This window comes from Heteronotia binoei, chromosome 18, assembly GCF_032191835.1.
Source record: "Heteronotia binoei isolate CCM8104 ecotype False Entrance Well chromosome 18, APGP_CSIRO_Hbin_v1, whole genome shotgun sequence".
NCBI lineage: Eukaryota > Metazoa > Chordata > Lepidosauria > Squamata > Gekkonidae > Heteronotia > Heteronotia binoei.
The window spans coordinates 754,454-775,082 of NC_083240.1; the positions used below are offsets into that span (position 1 = coordinate 754,454).

At 56.4% G+C, this 20,629-nt stretch overlaps 1 protein-coding gene across 1 annotated transcript in view; it reads right to left on the reverse strand.

Annotated features, from left to right (window-relative positions):
* HSPG2 (heparan sulfate proteoglycan 2) overlaps positions 1-20,629 on the reverse strand; it is a 72,780-nt gene that overhangs the window by 15,679 nt on the left and 36,472 nt on the right. The window contains exons 38-69 of the mRNA XM_060259581.1: positions 19,920-20,150; positions 19,717-19,830; positions 19,459-19,586; positions 19,290-19,376; positions 18,916-18,974; positions 18,313-18,486; positions 16,963-17,073; positions 16,572-16,672; positions 15,811-15,991; positions 14,902-14,961; positions 14,446-14,568; positions 13,965-14,117; positions 13,680-13,822; positions 12,618-12,698; positions 12,116-12,251; positions 10,983-11,134; positions 10,620-10,758; positions 9,546-9,688; positions 9,318-9,447; positions 8,573-8,724; positions 8,068-8,197; positions 7,821-7,972; positions 6,791-6,929; positions 6,514-6,665; positions 6,115-6,253; positions 3,023-3,174; positions 2,576-2,714; positions 1,802-1,953; positions 1,446-1,584; positions 1,197-1,342; positions 859-997; positions 643-783 (exon numbers count right to left, since the gene is read on the reverse strand). Coding sequence (XP_060115564.1) covers positions 643-783; positions 859-997; positions 1,197-1,342; positions 1,446-1,584; positions 1,802-1,953; positions 2,576-2,714; positions 3,023-3,174; positions 6,115-6,253; positions 6,514-6,665; positions 6,791-6,929; positions 7,821-7,972; positions 8,068-8,197; positions 8,573-8,724; positions 9,318-9,447; positions 9,546-9,688; positions 10,620-10,758; positions 10,983-11,134; positions 12,116-12,251; positions 12,618-12,698; positions 13,680-13,822; positions 13,965-14,117; positions 14,446-14,568; positions 14,902-14,961; positions 15,811-15,991; positions 16,572-16,672; positions 16,963-17,073; positions 18,313-18,486; positions 18,916-18,974; positions 19,290-19,376; positions 19,459-19,586; positions 19,717-19,830; positions 19,920-20,150 — 4,318 coding nt within the window. The remainder of the gene's footprint in view (positions 1-642; positions 784-858; positions 998-1,196; positions 1,343-1,445; positions 1,585-1,801; positions 1,954-2,575; positions 2,715-3,022; positions 3,175-6,114; positions 6,254-6,513; positions 6,666-6,790; positions 6,930-7,820; positions 7,973-8,067; positions 8,198-8,572; positions 8,725-9,317; positions 9,448-9,545; positions 9,689-10,619; positions 10,759-10,982; positions 11,135-12,115; positions 12,252-12,617; positions 12,699-13,679; positions 13,823-13,964; positions 14,118-14,445; positions 14,569-14,901; positions 14,962-15,810; positions 15,992-16,571; positions 16,673-16,962; positions 17,074-18,312; positions 18,487-18,915; positions 18,975-19,289; positions 19,377-19,458; positions 19,587-19,716; positions 19,831-19,919; positions 20,151-20,629) is intronic.

Below are 20,629 nucleotides of genomic sequence, written 5' to 3' on the forward strand. Positions count from 1 at the left end.
TCCAACATGGCTTCTCTTATGTCCTCTCTGGTTCTCACCACCCTGAACAATTTAGTGGCCACTTCACTGCTTACTCCGAACTCCAAATAATTAATGATTTAGAACTTAAGGCTAAAGAGTTAGAAAGTAAGGCTGCCAGGCAGTCATATGCCACACACAATACCATACATTGATTTATTTTATATTATTATTATTGTTTATAAAATCACAATAAAACGGATTACAACCTTCATCAAGTCCAGCAAAACAATTCCGCAAGATGGCCTAGCGCAAGCAGTTCCACAATGCAGCAAAGCAGTAGGGCAGTAGAGGGAGGCCATCTGAGCTGCCTCATCCAAGGACCTGGTGGAACAGCTCCGTTTGCAGGCCCTACGAAAGGCCAATAGGCCAGGTAGGGCCCAGATCGCCAAAGGATGCTGATTCCACCAGGTCGGGGTCAGGACCGAAAAAGTCCTGGCCCTAGTGGAGGCCAGACAGACAACTCTTGCGCCCGTCACTGGGACACAGAGTGAGATGCTCTCAGCCGGCCTGACCCCTGCAGGGCTGCTCATTTTAGAACTCAGGCCCCAGGCTGGCTCTCTGTTTCTTGGCTCGCTCTTTGCCCCCAGTCACTCCCAGAATGGGCCCGGAGAAACTGCCCACCTTGCAGCTGGTTGTGGGGCAGCTTCCAGGTGATCTGGATGGGCTGGGCCCCATCGTGGATCCGGCACTTGAAGGCCACATCCTCCCCTCTGCGTACCGCCAGGCTGTGAGGCTCAATGGAGATGATGGGGCTCTGGAGACCTGCAGAGACAGAGCCATGGTGAGGCCACAGGCGCCACCCCCCTCCATTATCCCCACTCGGACCTCCAGACATACGGGAAGAGGCGCTGGTGCCAGATGGCACGGAGACCACAAAGGAAGCCTCTCGAGGGACGGCAACGCCTCGCTCGCGGCACACATATTCGCCAGAGTCGGCTGGGCTGAGGTGGACCAGCCGCAGGTGGGAATTGGAGACCTGTGTGCAGAGGAGAGGGCTGGGGCTGGAGGAGGCATCCATAGAGTCCAGGCTCCCCCCCCCCCCCCGCAGCCCACATTTGCCCAGGGTATCTGTTCGGGGGGGAGGGGGAGGCCTTCCTAGCAGGCCATGCCTCAGGAACAGCAAGGGTGCCCCCCACTGTTCCTGACCCTCGGAGCACTAGAGGCCGTCTCCACACCTGGTGGCTGGCAGGCAGAGCGCCCCCTTGGCGGTGCCAGGTGAAGGTGGTGTGCGGCTGGCCTGGAGCGATGCAAGTCAAATCCAAGGTCTGTCCCTCAACCACGGAGGGCGACGAAGGCTCAATCCTCAGAGGGGGGGCAGCAGCTGGAGTGGCAAAGGGGAAAGCAAAAGGGTCAGGCGCAAGGATGGCCCCCCCACAGCCACCCGCCCCAAGGAGAGGGGGCCAGGTCAGGGCACCAGAACTCACGTCGAGGTGAACTGTCGTGGTCTTGGATGGTGACCACCAGCACAGCCTCCTGGGTGACTGCAGCACTGCTGACGCGACAGACATACTCCCCAGAATTGGCCGAGGAGACCTGAGGGATGCGCAGGCGGGTGCCCACAACCTGCCCGAGGGGGAAAAGTGTTGGTGGGGGAGGAGGCCTCATTTCCCCTGCTCGGATTCTGCACCCTCTATGGCCACAGGAACTGCTGCAGCCCCCACCCCCCACTGAAATCCTGCAGCCAGAAGAACCAAACCTCCCAGAGGGCAAAGGGACATTGCCCAGCAAAGCCCTGCCCATGTGTGTGTGTGTGGGCGGTTTGGGCACATCTTCTCCATACCTGGTGGTTGGCTGGGAGGGCACCCCCCCTCTTGAACCACGTGACTTTGGGCTGTGTCTGGCCAGCCACAAGGCAGTTCAGCTCCAAGGTCTGTCCCTCCATGAGTGATGAGGACGAAGACTCAATCCTCACCGGGGGCACGATGCCTGAAGCTGCCAGAGGCAAACCAGACAGGAGATGAATTGACCGGTGGAGAGGAAGCCCCCCTGCCGCACCCCCCCCTTCCCCAGCTCCACTCTGCCCACTCCCTTCCAGTGGCTGGGAAACTCTTGCTCTCCCCCTGGCTTCACTCTCAGAGCTCTAGCTGAGGACCTGACACAGCTGGTGTTCGGAGAGGCTTGTCAGTGCAGCAGTCACCACCCAGAGAGAAGACGGCTCTCCTGGGAGAAAGAACTTTCAGGGTTCCTGCACCAAGGAAGAGACCCACGACTGCCTCCTCCGTCAGTGGGAATGGGGCCTGCAAGACCACCGCCTCTCCCAGCCCTCCTGCTTCCTGTTTTCCAGACCAGAGGCTGCCCTGAACCCACTGCTGCAGAAATTAAGCAGTATCAGGGAGCCCAAGCTTTCCACTCCTGGGTCTTCCACCTCCCTTCTCCCAACCTTTCCGGGGGGGGGGGGGGAGAGGGGAAGCTTCCCTCCTGAAAGTGCCAAAAACACTCAGCCCCACGGGAGCCCAGAGCAGAGGGAGCATCACTGCTCCCAAGGGCCACAGAAAGGGTCTTCCACCTCCCCTCAGTCCAGAGATCCCCTGGAGGAGCCCTGAGAAAGACGTACGGTAAGTGGAGGCGGCACTGCTGGGGATGGAGACGATGACGGAGGCCTCCAGGGGGGTGGCGCCATCACTCACATGGCAAACATACTCTCCCGAGTCGCTCGTCGAGGCCTGCAAGATCCTGAGGCGTGATCCCAAGATCTGTGGGCAGGGAGAAAACAAAGAGGTGACCAGATTGGTCCCCTCAGCAAGCCTGGAGTGAATGGGGCTGTGGTGCAGCCTTCGGGAAAACATGCCTTCCTCCCCACCGTGCTCTTTCCTTGCCCGGGGCACTTGGCTTCCTTCAGATGCTCTGCTGCAAGAGAGGAACCCTGCAGCCCCGTATGGCTTGCAGTTCCCCCCCCCCCCATCTTACACCCTCCTTCCCCTGAAAGGACTCCACTGCTTTTCCCCCCTGACAGCCCTCTGGCCTTCCCCCACCTCCCCTCCCCCCCAGCTGCCTTCCTTACCTGGCTGTTGACTGGCAGGGCACCACCTCGTTTGTACCACATGACCTGGGGCTGAGACTGACCCGCAACCAAGCAATTCAGATCCACCGTCTGCCCCTCAACAACAGAGGATGATGAGGTCTCAATCCGGATTGGGGGGGTGACGCCCACAGCTGGAAAAGCCAGAGGAAAAGGGGGTGGATTGGGACCACAGCATTTTCCACACCGGTGCTTTGGGGACAGCGGGAAGGAGGAGGGGTTTTCCCTCTTTCCCCCAGAGTGCTGTGGAGCTTTTCTGTGCTGTCTGGCTTTCCCCCAAGCTCTCCTTAATTCTGCCTAAACCTCCTTTTCTCTGGTGTTTTGGGAAGGATCACAGTAATTCTGGGATGGAAGTCCTGCTAGCAAGGCAGCTCAGACCTTTCCTGCCCGCACTGGGGTGGTTTATCTATTTATTTGTTTTTGTTAATTTGTATCCCACCCTTTCCTACAAGTGGGCTCAAGGCGGAAAACAACAAAACTTAAAACAATCAAAAACTACAAGCTAAAACCGTAAAATACAATAAAACAAATAGCACATATGTCACAGGTGGTGGTTTCCACTGAGCACATTCTATATATCAGTACAGCAGTGGGCCCAGAGATGAAAATAATAAATGAAGGTAGGATAATATAGCATCCCGACAGGCAAGGGAGGCCAAGCAGATGGAAAGAAGGAAGGCCTGGTGGAACAGCTCCGTCTTGCAGGCCCTACGAAATGGAATCAAACCAGGTAGGGCCCGGATCTCCACAGGGAGCTGATTCCACCAGGCTGGGGCCAAAGCCCAAAAGGCCTGTTCTCCCCTCACTTCCCCCTCCCCCCCGCCCATCAGAGAGCTTGCTCAGACACAATAGCACTAATACAACTACCAAGCAAGAAAAAGCCTCCTGGGTGGTTTCTGGGAGGGGGGGGGGAGGGTCAGGTTTGTGTGGTTTCCCCATCAGTGGGGCAAGGGGGCTTCCCCACAGTTTCCATGCTCCAGCTCCTTGGCAGAGGCCACTCCACTCTCCTGGGGCACCAAGTTTTTTTCAGTTACTTTTAAAATTAACAACTGAACTGTCATTATATAGAAGAAGAAGAAGAAGAAGAAGAAGAAGAAGAAGAAGAAGAAGAAGAAGAAGAAGAAGAAGAAGAAGAAGAAGAAGAAGAAGAAGAAGAAGAAGAAGAAGAAGAAGAAGAAGAAGAAGAAGAAGAAGAAGAAGAAGAAGAAGAAGAAGAAGAAGAAGAAGAAGAAGAAGAAGAAGAAGAAGAAGAAGAAGAAGAAGAAGAAGAAGAAGAAGAAGATGATGATGATGATGATGATATTGGATTTATATCCCACCCTCCACTCCGAAGAGTCTCAGAGCAGCTCACAATCTCCTTTACCTTCCTCCCCCACAACAGACACCCTGTGAGGTAGATGAAGATATTGGATTTATATCCCACCCTCCACTCCAAAGAGTCTCAGAGCGGCTCACAATCTCCTTTACCTTCCTCCCCCACAACAGACACCCTGTGAGGTAGATGAAGATATTGGATTTATATCCCGCCCTCCACTCCGAAGAGTCTCAGAGCGGCTCACAATCTCCTTTCCCTCCCCCCCCCACAAGAGACACCCTGTGAGATAGATGAAGATATTGGATTTCTATCCCGCCCTCCACTCCGAAGAGTCTCAGAGCGGCTCACAATCTCCTTTACCTTCCTCCCCCACAACAGACACCCTGTGAGGTGGGTGGGGTTGGAGAGGGCTCTCACAGCAGCTGCCCTTTCAAGGACAACCTCTGCCAGAGCTATGGCTGACCCAAGGCCATCTCAGCAGGTGCAAGTGGAGGAGCGGGGAATCAAACCCGGTTCTCCCAGATAAGAGTCCGCACACTTAACCACTACACCACACTGGCTCTCCTTGATATAGCTTGGCTTGATATAGCATTCTATCAACATGTACAACGGCTTTTCTGAACTGAACACACAGGAAGCTGCCTTCTGCGGAAGCAGGCCCTTGAGGGTCCATCCAGGTCAGAATTGTCTACTCAGGCTGGCAGTGGCTCTCCAGGGCCTCAGGCTAGAGTTGCCAGTTCTCTGTTGGAAGACCCTGGAGACTTCGGGGGTGGATCCAGGAGAGGGCGGGGTTTGGGGAAGGGAGGGGACTCAGCAGGGTACCATGCCAGAGAGCCCACCCTTCCAAGCAGCCATTTTCTCCCAGGAGAGCTGAGCTCTGCCAGCTGGAGACCAGTTGTGAAAGCGGGAGATCTCCAGGCCCCACCTGGAGGCTGGCAACCCTATCTTAGGCAGAGGCCTTTCACTTCACCTCCTGCCTGGTCCTTTTAATTGGAGCTGCTGGGGACTGAACTTGGGGCCTTCTGCATGCCAAGAAGATGCTCTGCTCCCCAGACCAAGGGTCCCTCCTTGAATTCTCAGCTTTCGTTTAAAAAGGACGCTTCTGTCACCTTGTGTTGAGGAGCGATGCCTGTCCCCTTCTGCTTCCGCAAAGGAAGCAGGTAAACAGCTGCATTTTTAAAAAATGGAGGCTGGAAATTTAGAGAGCCTGTTACACATAATATTATCATGTGATGTTGATATGGTGATATTCAATGGCTGATTTTTAAAAAGCACCTCCTGGTGGTGGGGGAGGGAAATGACCACCGTGGGGACAGGGTCCCGAAAATGGCTGCCATGTTTTCCCACCCACTTAGCAGCCGCCCAGCCTTTGCTCTGCTCTTTCCCAAAACTTCACTGCAAAGAAGGCTTTAGGAAGACTGGGGGGAAGTTGGTGAAACCCCAGGAGCTGCACAAACCATGTTGTGGGGAAGCAAGGGAGAAACCTGTGTCCCAGCAGCATGGAATCCAGGGCAGACAATCTGTGTGGAAAAGGCCTTGGTGGGAGGAAGCCCACCTGTAGAAGCACCCAGCCCCATTGAATCAGCAGCAGCAGCAAGAAGGAAACCCGAAGAGACAGAGAGAGAGCGGCTGGATTGGGCTGAGGCCCAGCAGGGAGGGAGCCATTTCCTTGGCTTTCCCTTGTCCTTCCACACCCCACGAAGACCAGCCAGCGAGAGCATTTCTACCCCAGCCTGAGCCCTTTGGAAGCAGAACTTACAGTAAGAGGCCCCTGGCCCGCCCTGGATGGTGACAATGAGAGAGGCCTCGTGAACAGATGTGCCGTTGCTGACCCGGCAGACATACTCCCCAGAATCAGCTGTTGAGGCCTGGGGGATGCGCAGGAGGGAGCCGGAGACCTGGTGGGAGAGGGAGACCAAGTCAGCTGAACCAGGGAGGGAGGGAGGGAGGTGGGCCCCAGGGTGCTGCTCTATTCCCAGCTCAGCTCCTGGAGGGAGCCGCAAACCACTTGGACACTGGAAGGGCAGAAAGAGGCCCCCATGGATGCTGCTGAGTGTCTCACAGGTGATGCAGACCTTAGAAGGTCATCCACAAATCCCCCACCCCCACCTTCAGAGTTTTGGCCTCCGAGCCCCAAGCACCGCTGCTGGCTCTGTACCTGGTGGTTGGAGGGGAGGGGCCCCCCCCGCTTGTACCAGGTCACTCTAGCCGGAGAGGGGCCGGCCACGAGACATGTCAGGTCCAGCGTGTGTCCCTCCGCAGGAGAGGTGGAGGACGACTCAATTCGCACGGGAGGAGTCACCCCGGGGGCTGCAAGAGAGACACACGCCCATAAGAACCTCCTGGATTGGACCAAGGAGCACCCAGCAAGGATGAAGGCAGTGGCTCTCCCCACGGGGCGGAGGACAGGACTGCCATGGGAAACTCAGGCTTACGGAAGGAGTCGGAGCTGCCCTGCCGGATGCTGACAAAGACAGAGGCTTCCTGGGTGGAGGTGCCAGAGCTGATGCGGCAAACATATTCGCCAGAATCCCCCGGGGAGACCTGCACCAGTCGCAGGTGGGATCCAAAGGCCTGGAAGGGAGGAAGCCAGGGGAAGATGCAGGAAGAAAACAGAGAGGCCTTGACCAGACACCAGGCTGCCCAAAGCCACCCTGAAGCTGACACGGCACCACCATGACCGAGAACTGAGATGCCCATCAGGTCATCCCCTGTATACGTTTTACCCACACGCTGAATGCTCCGGGTGCCCCAGACCCCCACTTGCCCTCTACAATATGGGGAGGAGAGCAGTGGCCTATGTCACAGGGCTCCTATGAGAAGAGGGCAACCAAGGGGGCGAAGGGGCTGGAGCAGCTTTCCAATGAGGCTGGACTTTTCAGCTTTTTTAAAAAAGGTGATAGAGGTTTCTAAAATTATGCAGAGGTTGTTTCCCCCCCCCCCCCCCCGAGAAAGTGGATAGAGAGAGCTCTTTCTCCCTCCCCCATAATACTAGAACCTGGGCTGAACTTGATGGGTGATATATTCAGGACGCACAAAAAAAGCAATACTTCTTTACTCAATGCATCATTAAATTGTGGGATTCACTGCCAGAGGATGAGCACAGGGGGTTAACAGAGGAGGGGTCTATCAGTGACTGAGGGGAACCTCCACCTCCAGAGGGAGTCAGCCTCTGAATCCCGGTGCTGGGAAGGTCTCGGGCTCAGTGCCTTGTTTGCTGGCCCTCCAGAAGAGCTGGCTGCTGGGCTAGATGGATCCTCACTGGTCTGATCCAGAAGCATACTTCTGATGAGACAGCTGCTATCCTCAGCCCGCCCCCCCCCCATCTTGACCTCTCTTCCATTTTCCCAAGACAGGAGCCCACATTTGGCTGCTTCTCCTGCCACTTCAGCAGAACGTGGAAGACCCTGAGTGCTGCGTGGAGCCTTCAGGTAGATTCCCCGCCCCTGGGTGGGGCTCTCGCACCTGGTGGTTGGCAGGCAGGGACCCGCCGCGCTTGTACCACGTCACCGTGGCCTGCTCCTGGTGGGCAGCAGTGCAGTCCAGCTCCAGGGTCTGCCCTTCTGCAACATGAGGTGAGGAAGCCTCGATCTTCATGGAGGGGGTGATGCCCAGGGCTGGGGGAAGCAGTCAAGAGAGCTGTGTGAAGACTGGGCAAGCTGAGAGAACTCCCCTCCCCCACGGCTCCTGCAGAGCTCCGACACCCCCTTACTGGGCGAGGAGCCAGTCCTGCCGACCATGACGGAGGCTTCGCGGACAACAGAATCCAGATTGACCCGGCAGACGTACTCCCCAGAGTCAGCGGGGGAGGCCTGGGGGATGCGCAGGTGGGAGCCAGAGACCTGGAAGGGGGGGGGCAGAATATGCACTCGGTAAGCAGTCCTGGCATTAAGGGGGGGGAGCTGTCACTCAATCTGCTCCCCCAGGAGCTTCTTGACTATTCTTCTGCCTCCAAGTGGAAGCAGAGAAAAACCCCAAGTGCAGCTGGGGGAACCCCTCTACTCTGCCCCAGCGGAGCAAAATGGCAGCAGGAACAGAGGTGACCCCATTCTCTCTGGGAATGGAGAGGAGTCCATTTTGCAGGGTCTCTTTCCAACCACTCCTTGTGCCTGAGGGTTCCATCCCAGAGACCAAGAAGCTGGCCAGGGAAGAAAGGAGGAATCCATCCCTAGATAACCCACACCACCCCAGTTCCCCAAAACAGACCACCTATGTACCTGGTGACCGGCTGGCAGGGACCCGCCTCGCTTGTACCAGGTGACAGTGGTGCCCGGCTGGCCAGCGACGACACAGTGGAGATCCAAGGTCTGTCCTTCCACAAGAGAGGGGGACGAAGACTCGATCCTCACAGGTGGGGTGATGCCTGAGGCTTAAGGGGGAGGCAGAGCAGACCCCAGGCTCTGGTGAGCAGGCCGTCCAAGGCCTGACTCAGCACCAGCTGCTCCACGAGGTGGCCTCTTCAGCTGCTCTCTTTCCCCCCTTCTCCTCCAGGACTGGGAGGCCCAGAGCATCCCTCAAGGACTTGTGGCCAGCTACAGGGCATGCCTGACCCCTGCTAGGGTCCTGAAGAGCCTCATCCTTCTTTCTATCCTGCCTCAACTTTGACCTGACCTGGATAGCCCAGGCAAGCCCAATCTCATCAGCTGAGGAGGGTCGGCTCTGGCAAGGATTTGGATGGGAGATTGCCCTTGAAATACCCAGTCGAGAGGCGAGGGCAGGATTATTCAGCCACCTCCCTGAATATCCTTCAGGCCCCAGTAGGGGTCCAGTCACTACAGGTTGACACAACTTGCAGATGCAAATATGCACCTGCACACATACACACACGATGAACACACACACAATTTTTTTTTAAATCCTGCCTCAGCTTTTAGGCCCGAAGGACCAGGCTGGCTGAGTGGACTGGACCTGTCTAGAGGGGCACAGACTCTGGCCAAGGAGAAGACAGGGCTTGGGGCTCACTTTGGGAGGTGCTGTAGATGGTGACCACAACAGAGGCCTCATGGACGGTGCCGCCACTGCTCACTCGACACACGTATTCGCCAGAGTCTGCTGCTGAGGCCTGAAGAACCCGCAGGCGGGAGCCAGAAATCTGAAGGGGTGAGAGGGTGAGCCGGGGGGGGGGGGGTGAGCAGCAGCCCCAAACAAGGGAGCAGGAAGACACAGCTGCTCCCCCCACAACAGCCATACCTTGTGATTAGCAGGGAGCGCCCCCCCTCGTTTGTACCACGTGACTCTGGGCTGGGCGTGTCCAGCAACCAGGCAGTTCAGGTCCAAGGCCTGTCCCTCAGGGATGCCAGACGATGGAGACTCGATGCGGATGGGAGAGGCCTCTGGTGAGACAGGAAACACAGCATGAGGAGAGGCGGCAGGACAGAACCCCCTCTGGCCTGAGACCATGAATCTGCCCCCCAACAGAAGTCCTTTCCTCCAGTGGATGGAGTTCTCCTCAATGCAAGATGCACGTGAGAAAAGCACCTCTGCTGGCAGGAGAGACTGGCAGGATCCAACCCACTGAACAGAACAGTCGTCAGGAAATCCACCACTGAATATTCAGGTCTTACTTTCCCAGCAAAGTGGCTCTCAAAGAGGACTGCACAAATGTAAAGCATCATAAAACACGCAAAGATGACTTCTGGCAGCAGCAGTGGCCAATGAAACGAAGAACAAAAGTTATGGCAACTTGGTGGAGCCTCTAAACAGCAGTGCCGGTTCAGGGTGCTGCTGGATATGGAACTTGGTTTAGCAGGAGATATTCGGCTGCAGCAGGTCACATCCAGTGGGTTTGGGGGTTACCCCAGAGAGCAGCAGAAAGGGACAGCGGCACCAAAGAGAGACTCAGGACAGCTACGGGGCTTACAATGGGGACCTGATTCACACCCTATACAAAGCAGGAGAACCCTGTGCCCTAGCTGTCTCCCTCCCCCATAAATTCCTTGCCAGACTGGATATGTTGAACATATGAACACATGAGGCTGCCTTATACTGAATCAGACCCTTGGTCCATCAAAGTCAGTATTGTCTTCTCAGACTGGCAGCGTCTTTCCAGGGTCTCAAGCTGAGGTTTTCCACACCTATTTGCCTGGAGCCTTTTTTTTTTGATATGCCAGGGATTGAACCTGGGACCTTCTGCTTCCCAAGCAGATGCTCTACCACTGAGCCACCGTCCCTCACAGTTGGGGCAGCTGGCCCTCTGCCCACGCCAGCAAGCATGGAGGGGAGGAGACCCTCCAGAGCCGGGAGTCTCTCCTGGGGGAGCCTTACCCTGTGAGGCACTGGAGCTCTGCTGGACAGTCACAGTGATGGAGGCTTCCTTGGGGCCAGCGCCATTGCTAACACGACAGACATATTCACCAGAGTCAGCTGCTGAAATGTGCAGAATCCGCAGATGTGGCCCAGAGACCTGGGGAGGATTTGGAAAGAGGCTCTTGGGGGTCACCAGGCCCTGGGAGCAACTGGCCTTCCCTCCTTCTGTGCCAGAGCCAGCAGGATGTGCCACCAGCTTCTGCCCCAGCAAGGATGCCCCTACAGATGCCCTGCCAGGAAGCACTCCATGCCCAGCAGCCAACTGCCTTGTGGCGCTTCGCTCTGGTTGAGGGGAGTTTGGCTGTGAGTAGGGGGGGCTACCTGGTGACCAGCTGGCAGGGATCCTCCTCGCCGGTACCACGTCACAGTCCCAGCTGCTTGGCCAGCAGTGATGCAGTTCAGATCCAGGGTCTGGCCCTCGACAACCGATGAGGAAGACGACTCAATTCTCACAGTGGGAGGAGCGCCTGCAGCTGCCAAGACCAGCAGGGAGAAAGTCAGAAACCTGAGAGTGTTCGGAATGCCCCAGCAAACCCAGAGGGCCTGGATCGATCATCTGGCTTTCAGCAAGGCTTTGGAGAAGGTTCCTCACAATGCCCTTGCTGACAAGTTGGTAAAATGTGGTTTGGATCCTGTCACAGTTAGGTGGATCTGTAACTGGCTGACCCAAAGAGTACTTGTGAATGAATATATGAACATATGAAGCTGCCTTATACTGAATCAGACCCTTGGTCCATCAAAGTCAGTCTTGTCTACTCAGACTGGCAGCGGCTCTCCAGGGTCTCCAGCTGAGGTTTTTCACACCTCTTTGCCTGGACCCTTTTTTGGAGATGCTGGGGATTGAACCTGGGACCTTCTGCTTACCAGGCAGATGCTCTACCACTGAGCCACCGTCCCTCCCCATAATGGTTTCTCATCCTCTTGGAGAGGAGTGCCAAGTGGAGTGCCTCAAGGGTCTGACTTGGGGCCTGTTTTGTTCAGCATCTTTATAAACGATTTGGATGAAGGAATGTAATGTAAAATTTTATTTGTATCCCGCCCTCCCCCGCCGAAGCAGGCTCAGGGCGGCTAACAACATTTAAGGTGAACAACACAATAATAGATGGAATGCTTATTAGGCAGATCATGGGGGGGCAGGAAGGGTTGCATCAGTGTTTAGTTCTTGTGGCACCTTCTTACACACTCAGGGAAATGCTGATTGCCACTTCAGGGTCAGTCAGCAATTTTTCTCCAGGCCAGTTTGGACTGGGGTCCTGGTGGTTTTTGCCATCTTCTGGGTATGGAGCAGGGGTCACTAAGGATATACGTATGTATTTGTGAAGGGGGTTGAACTGGACGACCCTGGAGGTCTTTTCCAACTCTATGACTGGGTGGCCTTCCACTCTGCCCCCTTTCTGGCAGACCCCCAAGATGGGGGCCTGGTGCGCAGCTGAAAGCAGCATGAGATCTCTCACCTCGGGTGACCTCCACCACGATCCGTGCTTGGCCAACTCCTGCTGCACTCCTCCCCACACACAGGTACACCCCACTGTCCGCCGTGGTGATGGAGGGAATCACCAGGGTCCCAATGTCTGTCCTCTCTGCGCGGGACTGCAAGCAGGAAGGAGAATCATGGCACCACCACTCAGCACCCAAGGCGGGGGGAAGGGGGAAAACGCAGGCCAGGGCTATGCAAAAAGGAGCCCCCAACAAACTCTCAGTGGATGAGACTAAAACCAAAGAAGGTCTCTCTTGCTGTGCAGAGAACATCCAGCCACTCCCACCAGAGTGGAGAGGAAGGCAGGCTGAGCCCTTCCCACCGCCCCATGGACCTTGGGCATTCCAGATCCCACTTGGCTGGATGAGATAACTAGAGAATCAGACAGGAAGTGAGACAGAGAGAAACCAGCGGGGACGGGGTAGCAGACACACAGTTGTAGGGACCAGCTCATGCTGGGGGGGGGGGGGGGACGCTACCTGCTGGAGCTCCTGGATCCGCTGCCGGAGAACTTCCAGGCTGCCACCTTGGAAGTGGAAGAAGCCAAAGACAGCCACAGCCTTGCCAAGGAGAGAGAGCGAGGCAGAGAGGGTGGCCCCAGAGGCGAGAGAGAAAGAAAGAGTGAAGGAAGGCGAGCATGAAAGGAAGGGCTTGGTCAGCCCATAGGGCTGGGGGCAATGCCTCAATGTGGCCCAAGATCCTGGTCTTTCTTGAGATGCAACTCCAGGAACTGGAGTTCAGGATGCTCTGGAGCATCACGAATGGCCACCACAAAGGCAGGGACATTTGGGCACAAGTTTTATCCCATAGAGCTGGCCTGTTACGCCCACTCTGGGCCTGGCTGGCCACCCTCTCCATGCTCAGCCAGACTCTCGCCCTGAGCCAGCATTTCTTCCTTCCTCTTTCTCTGCTGGGAGCGGCTGGGCTTGCTTGCTCGAGCCACCCCAGGAAGTCTGCTCCTGGGCTCTCTAGCTTCACCTATGCATGATGCCACCCCTTCGGCCCCAGCCAGGCAGAAGTCCCCTCCCCACCCCTGCTGAGAGGATCTGAGACCCCAGGAAGTGAGGGAAGCATGGAAGAAGGAACCCTGCTGCTCTGAGCCAGAGAAGTCCCCAAAGGGACACCTCAAAAGGGAAAGCTCCGACTTAACTTCCCTCGACCACCTCCTGGACAAAGCAGCCCCCATGCCTATCTTTAATGCTGAAGGTCTGCCCTGGGCAGGAGGGGGAAATAACCAAGAGGGCAGTGCCTATGAGCATGTACAGAGTGCCTTTGCCTCACCGCTAAGTAAGCATAGGCACCCTTCGGGGCACTCTTCTTGGGACAAAGTGTCAAACTAGGATCCAAAACATCCCACAGAAGCTGACTGGCTGACCCAGCCTTGAACTGACCTGCCTCAAAGAGGGCAAAGGAAGCCCATCATGGAGAAAGGAGAGGTAGACAGGAAGTACAGAAACTGACAGAATGACTCCCCATTCACACGCATTCAAAGGGGTGCCCTCCTCCACTCAGCAGAGGCTTGGGGCCTCCCCCTTGGGTACCTGTGGTGGCAGAGCGCCCCCTTGCTTCTCCCAGGTGATGGTGGCAGCAGGGGATCCGGCAGCCCGGCAATACAGCCGCACCGTGCTGCCCTCCTGCACCTCTGTGCGCTCCGGGCTCACCTGCACCTGAGGCACGCCCACACCTGCCACAGAGAAGAGCAGTGCTTGGTCAGGCCTCCCGGCAGAATCCTAGATGCGCCCCAAAGGCAGAGCCCACCAAAGCTGTGTCTGGGACAACCATGCAGTTTTGGCCCAGCCCAGCTCAGCCCTCCCTCCCCTACGTACTCTGCACTTGCAAGAAGGCTCGGGCCATGTGCTGGCCAGCGCTGTTGCGTACACGGCACAAGTACTGCGACTCGTCAGAAGGCTCCACTGCCAGGAAGCGCAGGATCCCCCCCTGAATCAGAGCCTTGGGGGAAATCACCCCCCCTTGTCCACCTGCAGCAGAGAACCAAGTGTCAGTGGGGTCCCACTGGTGACCCGTTCCCTAGCTCCTGCAAGGAGGCAGCTGTGCCAGGCACGGACCTCTTCTCTGGCCAAGCAAGGGAACTCTGCAGACTGCCTGGGGCACCCCGTTGGAGGGGTCGCAGCATCCATGGCACCAACACGTCGCTCTCCTTAACAGAACTCCCGCCAGAGGGAGCCAAAGAGTGCCATGCTGGTGGGGCCTTGCTGGAGGGCAGGCTCAGCTGCTTGCACGGCCCCCTGCCCCTCTGGGCTCCGGCGAAAGAGAGGAAGTCATGGCTCCTGCCACAGCAGTGCTTACCTATCCATTCCACCGTGGGCTGGGGGCTTCCGGTCGCGATGCAGCGGAACTCGGCAGGCTGGCCTGGCTGGACACTCAGCTGGGAGGGCTGGATGGTGGCCATGGGGGGGATGGCAGATCCAGCTAGAGCAGGAAGAGAGGGGGCAGGCTTGAGGGGGGAATCCAGGTCGGGGGATACAGCTCCCAGGTCCAGGAAACTGGCCATGCCATGCGGCTGCAAACGTGCCCTCAGGACAGTGAAGCATGCACCAGAGACGCCCTGGTTCTGTCTGATGTGAGGGGCAGTTGGAAGAAGAAACGCCTCCCTTTCCCCCCACGGCAGCCTTGGCACATGCTCGCGTGTCTGGGGTGGGGGGGCCTTCATGCCAGAGAGCCCCACGAACAGCCGGGCAAGAGGCCAGCCAGGGCCTACAGGGCAGGGCTCAGGGCATGCAGTGGCCGCCCAAGCCAACTTACAAGGTCTGTGGCCTTCCAGCACCTCTACCGGTCCATAGTACATCTGAGTCTTAGACGGAGCTGCAAACGAGGGATAGCATCGGACACGGACCCGGGTGGGAAGCATGCATGCCAGGTGCCCCTCACAATCCCCGTGCACAAAGTGCTGGAGGTGGGCATGAGGGAGGAGGGTGGTTGACTATCGGCAGGTTTCCCCTCTGGAGACCTCGAGAGGCTGCTGAGCAGCACATGCAAGTGCTGCTGGATGGACGATGACCTCAAGGGAGGCTGATGTATCTTGAAGACATCCCCCCCCCAATACTTTGTTCTGTGCCCCTTCGTCACACGCTCAGGAGAGGCAGACTGGCTTTGGCGGCACATCAGCCTTGGAGAATCTCCAGCAAGGCCAAGAGGCCTCCTGCCTGGCAATCAATGAGAACCAAGCAAGTGCCCTGTCTTAGAGGAAGCTGCCCAAGTGCCATGGGAGCCACGTGGCAGCATCGAAGCCATGCCAGGCCTTTTGCCAACACGGCAGAGGGAGCAGGATGCAGGCAATCCCAGGAACATGTCCTCCGGGAGGCAGCCTCAGCCCCTGCTTGGCATCAGATGTGCAGTGAGCATCCCTCCTCCCTCATGTGAAGCTGCCTTCTGCTCATTCAGACCTCCATCAAGGTCAGTACTGTCTGCTCGGACTGGCAGCCGCTCTCCCAGGTCTTAGGCAGAAGTCTTCCCCAGTGCCTACTGCCAGACCCTTTTTTATCAGGGACTGAACTGGGGAGGCTCTGCCACTGAGCCACAGCTCCTCCCCTCCTAGCCTCCTTCTCTCTGCTCAGAAGCCCAAGGTGGACAGCACAGGGTGATGGGAGTGGTGTGCAGCAGGGGGTGTGTGTTTTCAGGTGCGAACATGCGATGCCCCAGGGAGGGACCCACCTGGCACATAGAGGGTGGCAGTGCCCTCATCCATGTCAAACATGTTGGAGCCGGTGCAGACGTAGATGCCAGCATCCTGGGGCTGCACGTTGCGAATGGTGAGGATGCCGTTGAAGTCCATGGCTCGGCTGGGCAGCTTGCCGTGGTTCTGCCGCGTCCACACCAGCGTGTAGGCAGGAGACTGTGGCAATGGCAAGAGGATGAACAGGAGAAGCCAGACCCCAAGCTCCACAGTCCACTAGACTGCATGGAGGACTGGGGCAGGCGGTCTAGGTAGAACTCCTCCTCCTGCTGGCAGAGCAGACTCGGCCCTGGGGGGCCCCGTGGGTGTGAGCATTTGCCACTTGGGGGTGACGTTCCTGGTACTCCTCACTGGGCCGTTGCAGAGGGTCAAGGTGCTGCCATGCAGAACTGCTCCACAGGGGCACCAAGCCATGCTGCTCAGCTCCTCACCCACTTTCTATCTGAATCTTTGTCCAACTGAGGGCACAAATTCCGGCTGCCCAGGGTGGGTGGGAGCCGGCAGAGAAATGGGTGTTGGGCCAGCCACGATGGCAGAGAGTCCCCCTGGGCTTCTGCAATTCAGCTACTGGTCTCCTCCACCTTCTCCCCAATGTCACTTCTTTTTGGTGCTTGGACGCACCTTCTGACACAGACGGGGCCACCCCCTGCTCTGCCGGCCCTCCCTGCTTGCAGAGCCCACAGCCAAGCGGAGGGTGTCTCCAGAGCCCACCCCTGGCACGTCTTCGGGGAGCCCTCACCTTGCTCTTGGCGGTGCAGACAAAGGTGACGTCACTCCCCGACTGGATGGTCTGAACCTTTTTCTCCTCGACTGTCACTGTGATAGGCTTGCTGGGTGCTTCTATGGTGGGAGAGAGAGATGAGCTCTTCCTGCCCCCTGCCCACCCCTTCCCATCCTGCTCAACTAGCTGAGATGGACCCCCACTCATTCTCCAGCTGTCCAAGAAACGTGCACTCCCCTTGCCCTGCATACCAGTCATGGCCCCCCTTTGCGTAAGCTCAGCTCACATCAGCCTCCCACCCTGCAGTCTGGGGCCTGAGCTACATCCGTTTTGCTTTGACACAGCCTTGCTGAGGGGTGTGACTCAGGCCTCGTCCTCCCCCACCCTTCCTCCCCACCTGGCTTCTCACCTGTGACAATGACTTCAGCCCGGCTCACATTGCTGTACTGTGGGTTGCGGCAGGTGCAAATGTAGACCCCAGCTTCAGAGGGCTGGATGCTGGGGAAATACAGCTCCTCCCCTGCATGGAACCAAGGAGCACATTGGTCTCAGAGGCCAGGAAAGGGCCCCTCCAGACTTGAAGGCTTTGTGCATTCCAAACCCAAGAGGCACTTCTAGAATGGGAGCCTTCCTGGGGTCACAGCAGGGGAAGGACCTTTCCGCCCAACTGGCTCATGAAGATGATGTCCACCAAGGCAGATGGAAATTAATCAAGAACAAGCATGTTTACAAAAGACCAATTCAATTATTTCAAGTGTTTGAGAAATATTATTACCACTAGTAATAAGGCCCATTGTGTGAAGAAACACACCAGGCGCTAGATATTTGCTGTGGGTGAGTGTCATGGCCTTGGCAGGGCGGGGGGAGGGGCGCTGGAGAGGAAAGGGAAAGAGAGAGGGAGGCAAGGTATGTCGAGAAGGCAGCTATTGGGAAGGGAAACGGAGAAAGTGGGGAAATGTGGGTATCAGAGAAGGGGGGTAGATTGAGAATTGCCTTGAAGGATGCTTGAAGTTAAGAGGACCAGGCAGTCTCCAGCAGTAGAAAGGAGTATCGTGGGATTGGAAGGTGCTTGTTGAATACTGCTAAGTGATATTTATGTGCATGTGAATTCACAGAATCCTTTATATAATAAAAGCCCTTTGGTAGTGGCCAAATCCAGCTCTCCCATTGAATACTGTTGAGAGATATTTATGTCCATGTGAATTCACAGAATTGTATTAATATTTATCAAACACTTGAAATAATTGAATTTTTTTTAAACATATCATGGTTGTTCCTGTTTAGTTTTTCATTTACCAATCCTGTGATCTCTCTGGTTACTTCAGTCCACCAAGGCAGAGCACTTGTCCCACTGGGCCAGCTCCCCAGGATTTAAAATGGAACACCCTCCCCCATGCAAAACGAAGGATCTGGGGGAAGGAGGGTGGGTTTTTTAATGTGTGTGCACAAGTGTGCACCAGGAAGTCATGGCAACCTCTGGTGATTGACCCCACCTGAGCACCCATCTTGTTTCAAAGGCTGATCTTTTGATCAGGATTTGCAACTAAGAAAAGAGCAGAAGCAGGACTGGAGGCAAATGGGGGTACCTACAACACACTTCCTAGAGCAGTGAAGGATCTGTTTGGCTCCAGCAAGGTTCTCTGCTCCTCTCCCACCCCACCCCACCCCACCCCGGCTGCATTTTCATGCTGGACAATGGATCTCAGTGAGGCATTGGATGCAGCACTCAGCCCAAACACTGCCCCCTGGCATCACTCACCTTGCCGCCTGCGCTGGGCAGTGCCTGACACGGGGTGCCCGTCCTCCCTGGACCAGTAGAAGTAATGAGGAGGGTGCCCGCTGACTTGGCAGTGCAGGGTGACCTCACTGCCTTGTGCCACTGCAGTCCGGGCAGGGTGCACTTGGACAATGAGTGGCGGCTGGTCTGGGGCCCCTGAAGAGCAAGGGGGAAAGGGTTACAACCCACAACACAAAGAGGAGGGGGGGCTCTCTGCTGTTAATTGGCAGCTCTGCTGAGAAAGCAGCAAGTCTCCATCAATGTTCCCTCTAAGCTGCAGAATCTTTTGAGCAAAAATTCTACTTTGTGAGCTACTGGCATTAAAGTTGTGAGCTACTGCATAAATAAGTGTGCTCTGGGGTCATCCTTCCTGAGTTAAGACAAAATGGGTGAGCTGGAGGCTAAATATCTGTGAGCTAGCTCACGCCAACTCAGCTTAGAGGGAACACTGGTCTCCACCCCCAGCCCTTTGCCCCACGACCAAAATGGAGGGAAAGCAGCCACAGAGCTCCTCTGCAGCACCCAGACAGGAGGCATTTCCCCTCCAGCTGATGCTGTGGTGTGTGGGGGGGAACTCTCACTTACCTGGATGAACACACTTCTGACCACGGATGTTAGGGTTCCCTATGTAGCCTGGGGCACACCTGAGAAGGAGCGAGATTTGCCAGTGAGACCACCTTCCTGGGCAGCAATGCTGGCAGGAAGAGGTCTGGCAGTTGGGTGGAGCTGGAATGTGCTCACAAGGCCATTTCCTCATGGTGGGCACAGCTAAGGTCTCTGGGAGGGGGGGTCTGCAGTTGCATCAGCGGGGCCAGCAGAGCAGCATTACCATAGGTATCCCACCTCCCTGTCATCTCTGGGTCCCCAAGGCTGCTGCCTTCCTCGTGAGGGGGTCAGTGGGAGTGAGGAGTGCTCTGAGGTCCTGTGGCCCCCAGGGGGCGATAGAGAGGGACACTCACTGCTCACAGTACTGGCCAGTGTAGCCAGGCTCACAGGCAGTGCAGCGGTAGCCCCCGGCCCCCAGGCTTTCACATGTCCGTGAGAACCTGCCAAAGAAAAGGGACACAGCTGTCAGCTCCACCTCTGTCTGCTTCCCTGCCTTGCCTCCCTGCCACAACTAATACCCACTGGTTCTCTGGATCCAGCAGCGGACAGGCACAGGGCTGGCAATCTTCAGGCGTGCCGGCAGTGGCGTCTCCGTAGAAGCCAGGGGCACACTGCTCGCAGAACTCCCCGGCAGTGTTATGGAGGCAACTCTGGGGAGAGAAGGGAAGATGGAGGGGTGGGGTGTGGGAATCGCCGACTGCCAGCAGCGATCGGTCCAAAAGGCAAGATTCATTCTGCCCCCAGCTCTGAGCCAGTCAAGATCCAAGACAGTTTGCTTACTGAGCAGGCGCCTGTCTCTGGGTGGCAAGTGTCCGAGTGTCCGTTGCATTCACACAAGGCACAGTGGCCCAGGTAAAGCCCACCCCCTGTGCGAGTGTATCCGGCTGCACAGTCCTGTAACAGACAGAGATGGGGGGGAGATGGGATTAGGCTGCAGTGCCTGAGAGATTTCAAAGCCAGTTTGGGTCAGCTGGTTGTCTGACCTGGCAGGAGAGGCCCTGGTATCCTGGCGGGCAGCGGCACTCTTCTACCTCCAGTGCCCGGGGCAGGCTGGTGTAGGTGGGCACAGTGATCTCCATGCTGACACCAGTGATGCTGGCTGACACCATGTCTGTGGAGTAGGTGGCCCGGATGAGGATCTCGTCCAAATCAGCCAGGGCCATCATCAGGTGTTCGCGGGTGGCAGGCTGCCCATCTGGCCGCTTCCAGTGTTGCTGGGGAGAAAGAACAAAGTAATAGCAATAGGCCTTACTGAAATTTTGTGGGATGACACTCACAACGGGAATGTTAGGACTGAGCAGTACAACTTATTTTAAAGGGACAGACAAATAAGGAAGGGCAGAGGAGTTGCATTATATGTAAAGGAGGGATATCCTTGTGAGGAAATAAGTGAATCCGAGCAGGGCAGTTCAGTTGAGAATCTCTGGATAAAAATAAAAGGAGTAAGAAGTAATTGTGATATTATGGTGGGGGTCTGCTATAGACCACCAAGCCAGGCAGAGGACTTGGAGGAGACACTCCCAGAACAGATCACAAAGCTTTCAAAGAGACAAGACCCAGGGCTCATGGGAGACTTCAATTATGCCCAGATATCTGTTGGAAGTCCAACTCCACATAAAAAAAAGGTCCAATGACTGCCTTACTTCATTTTCCAGACAGTGGAGAGGGAAACAAGGGGATCTGCTATCTTGGA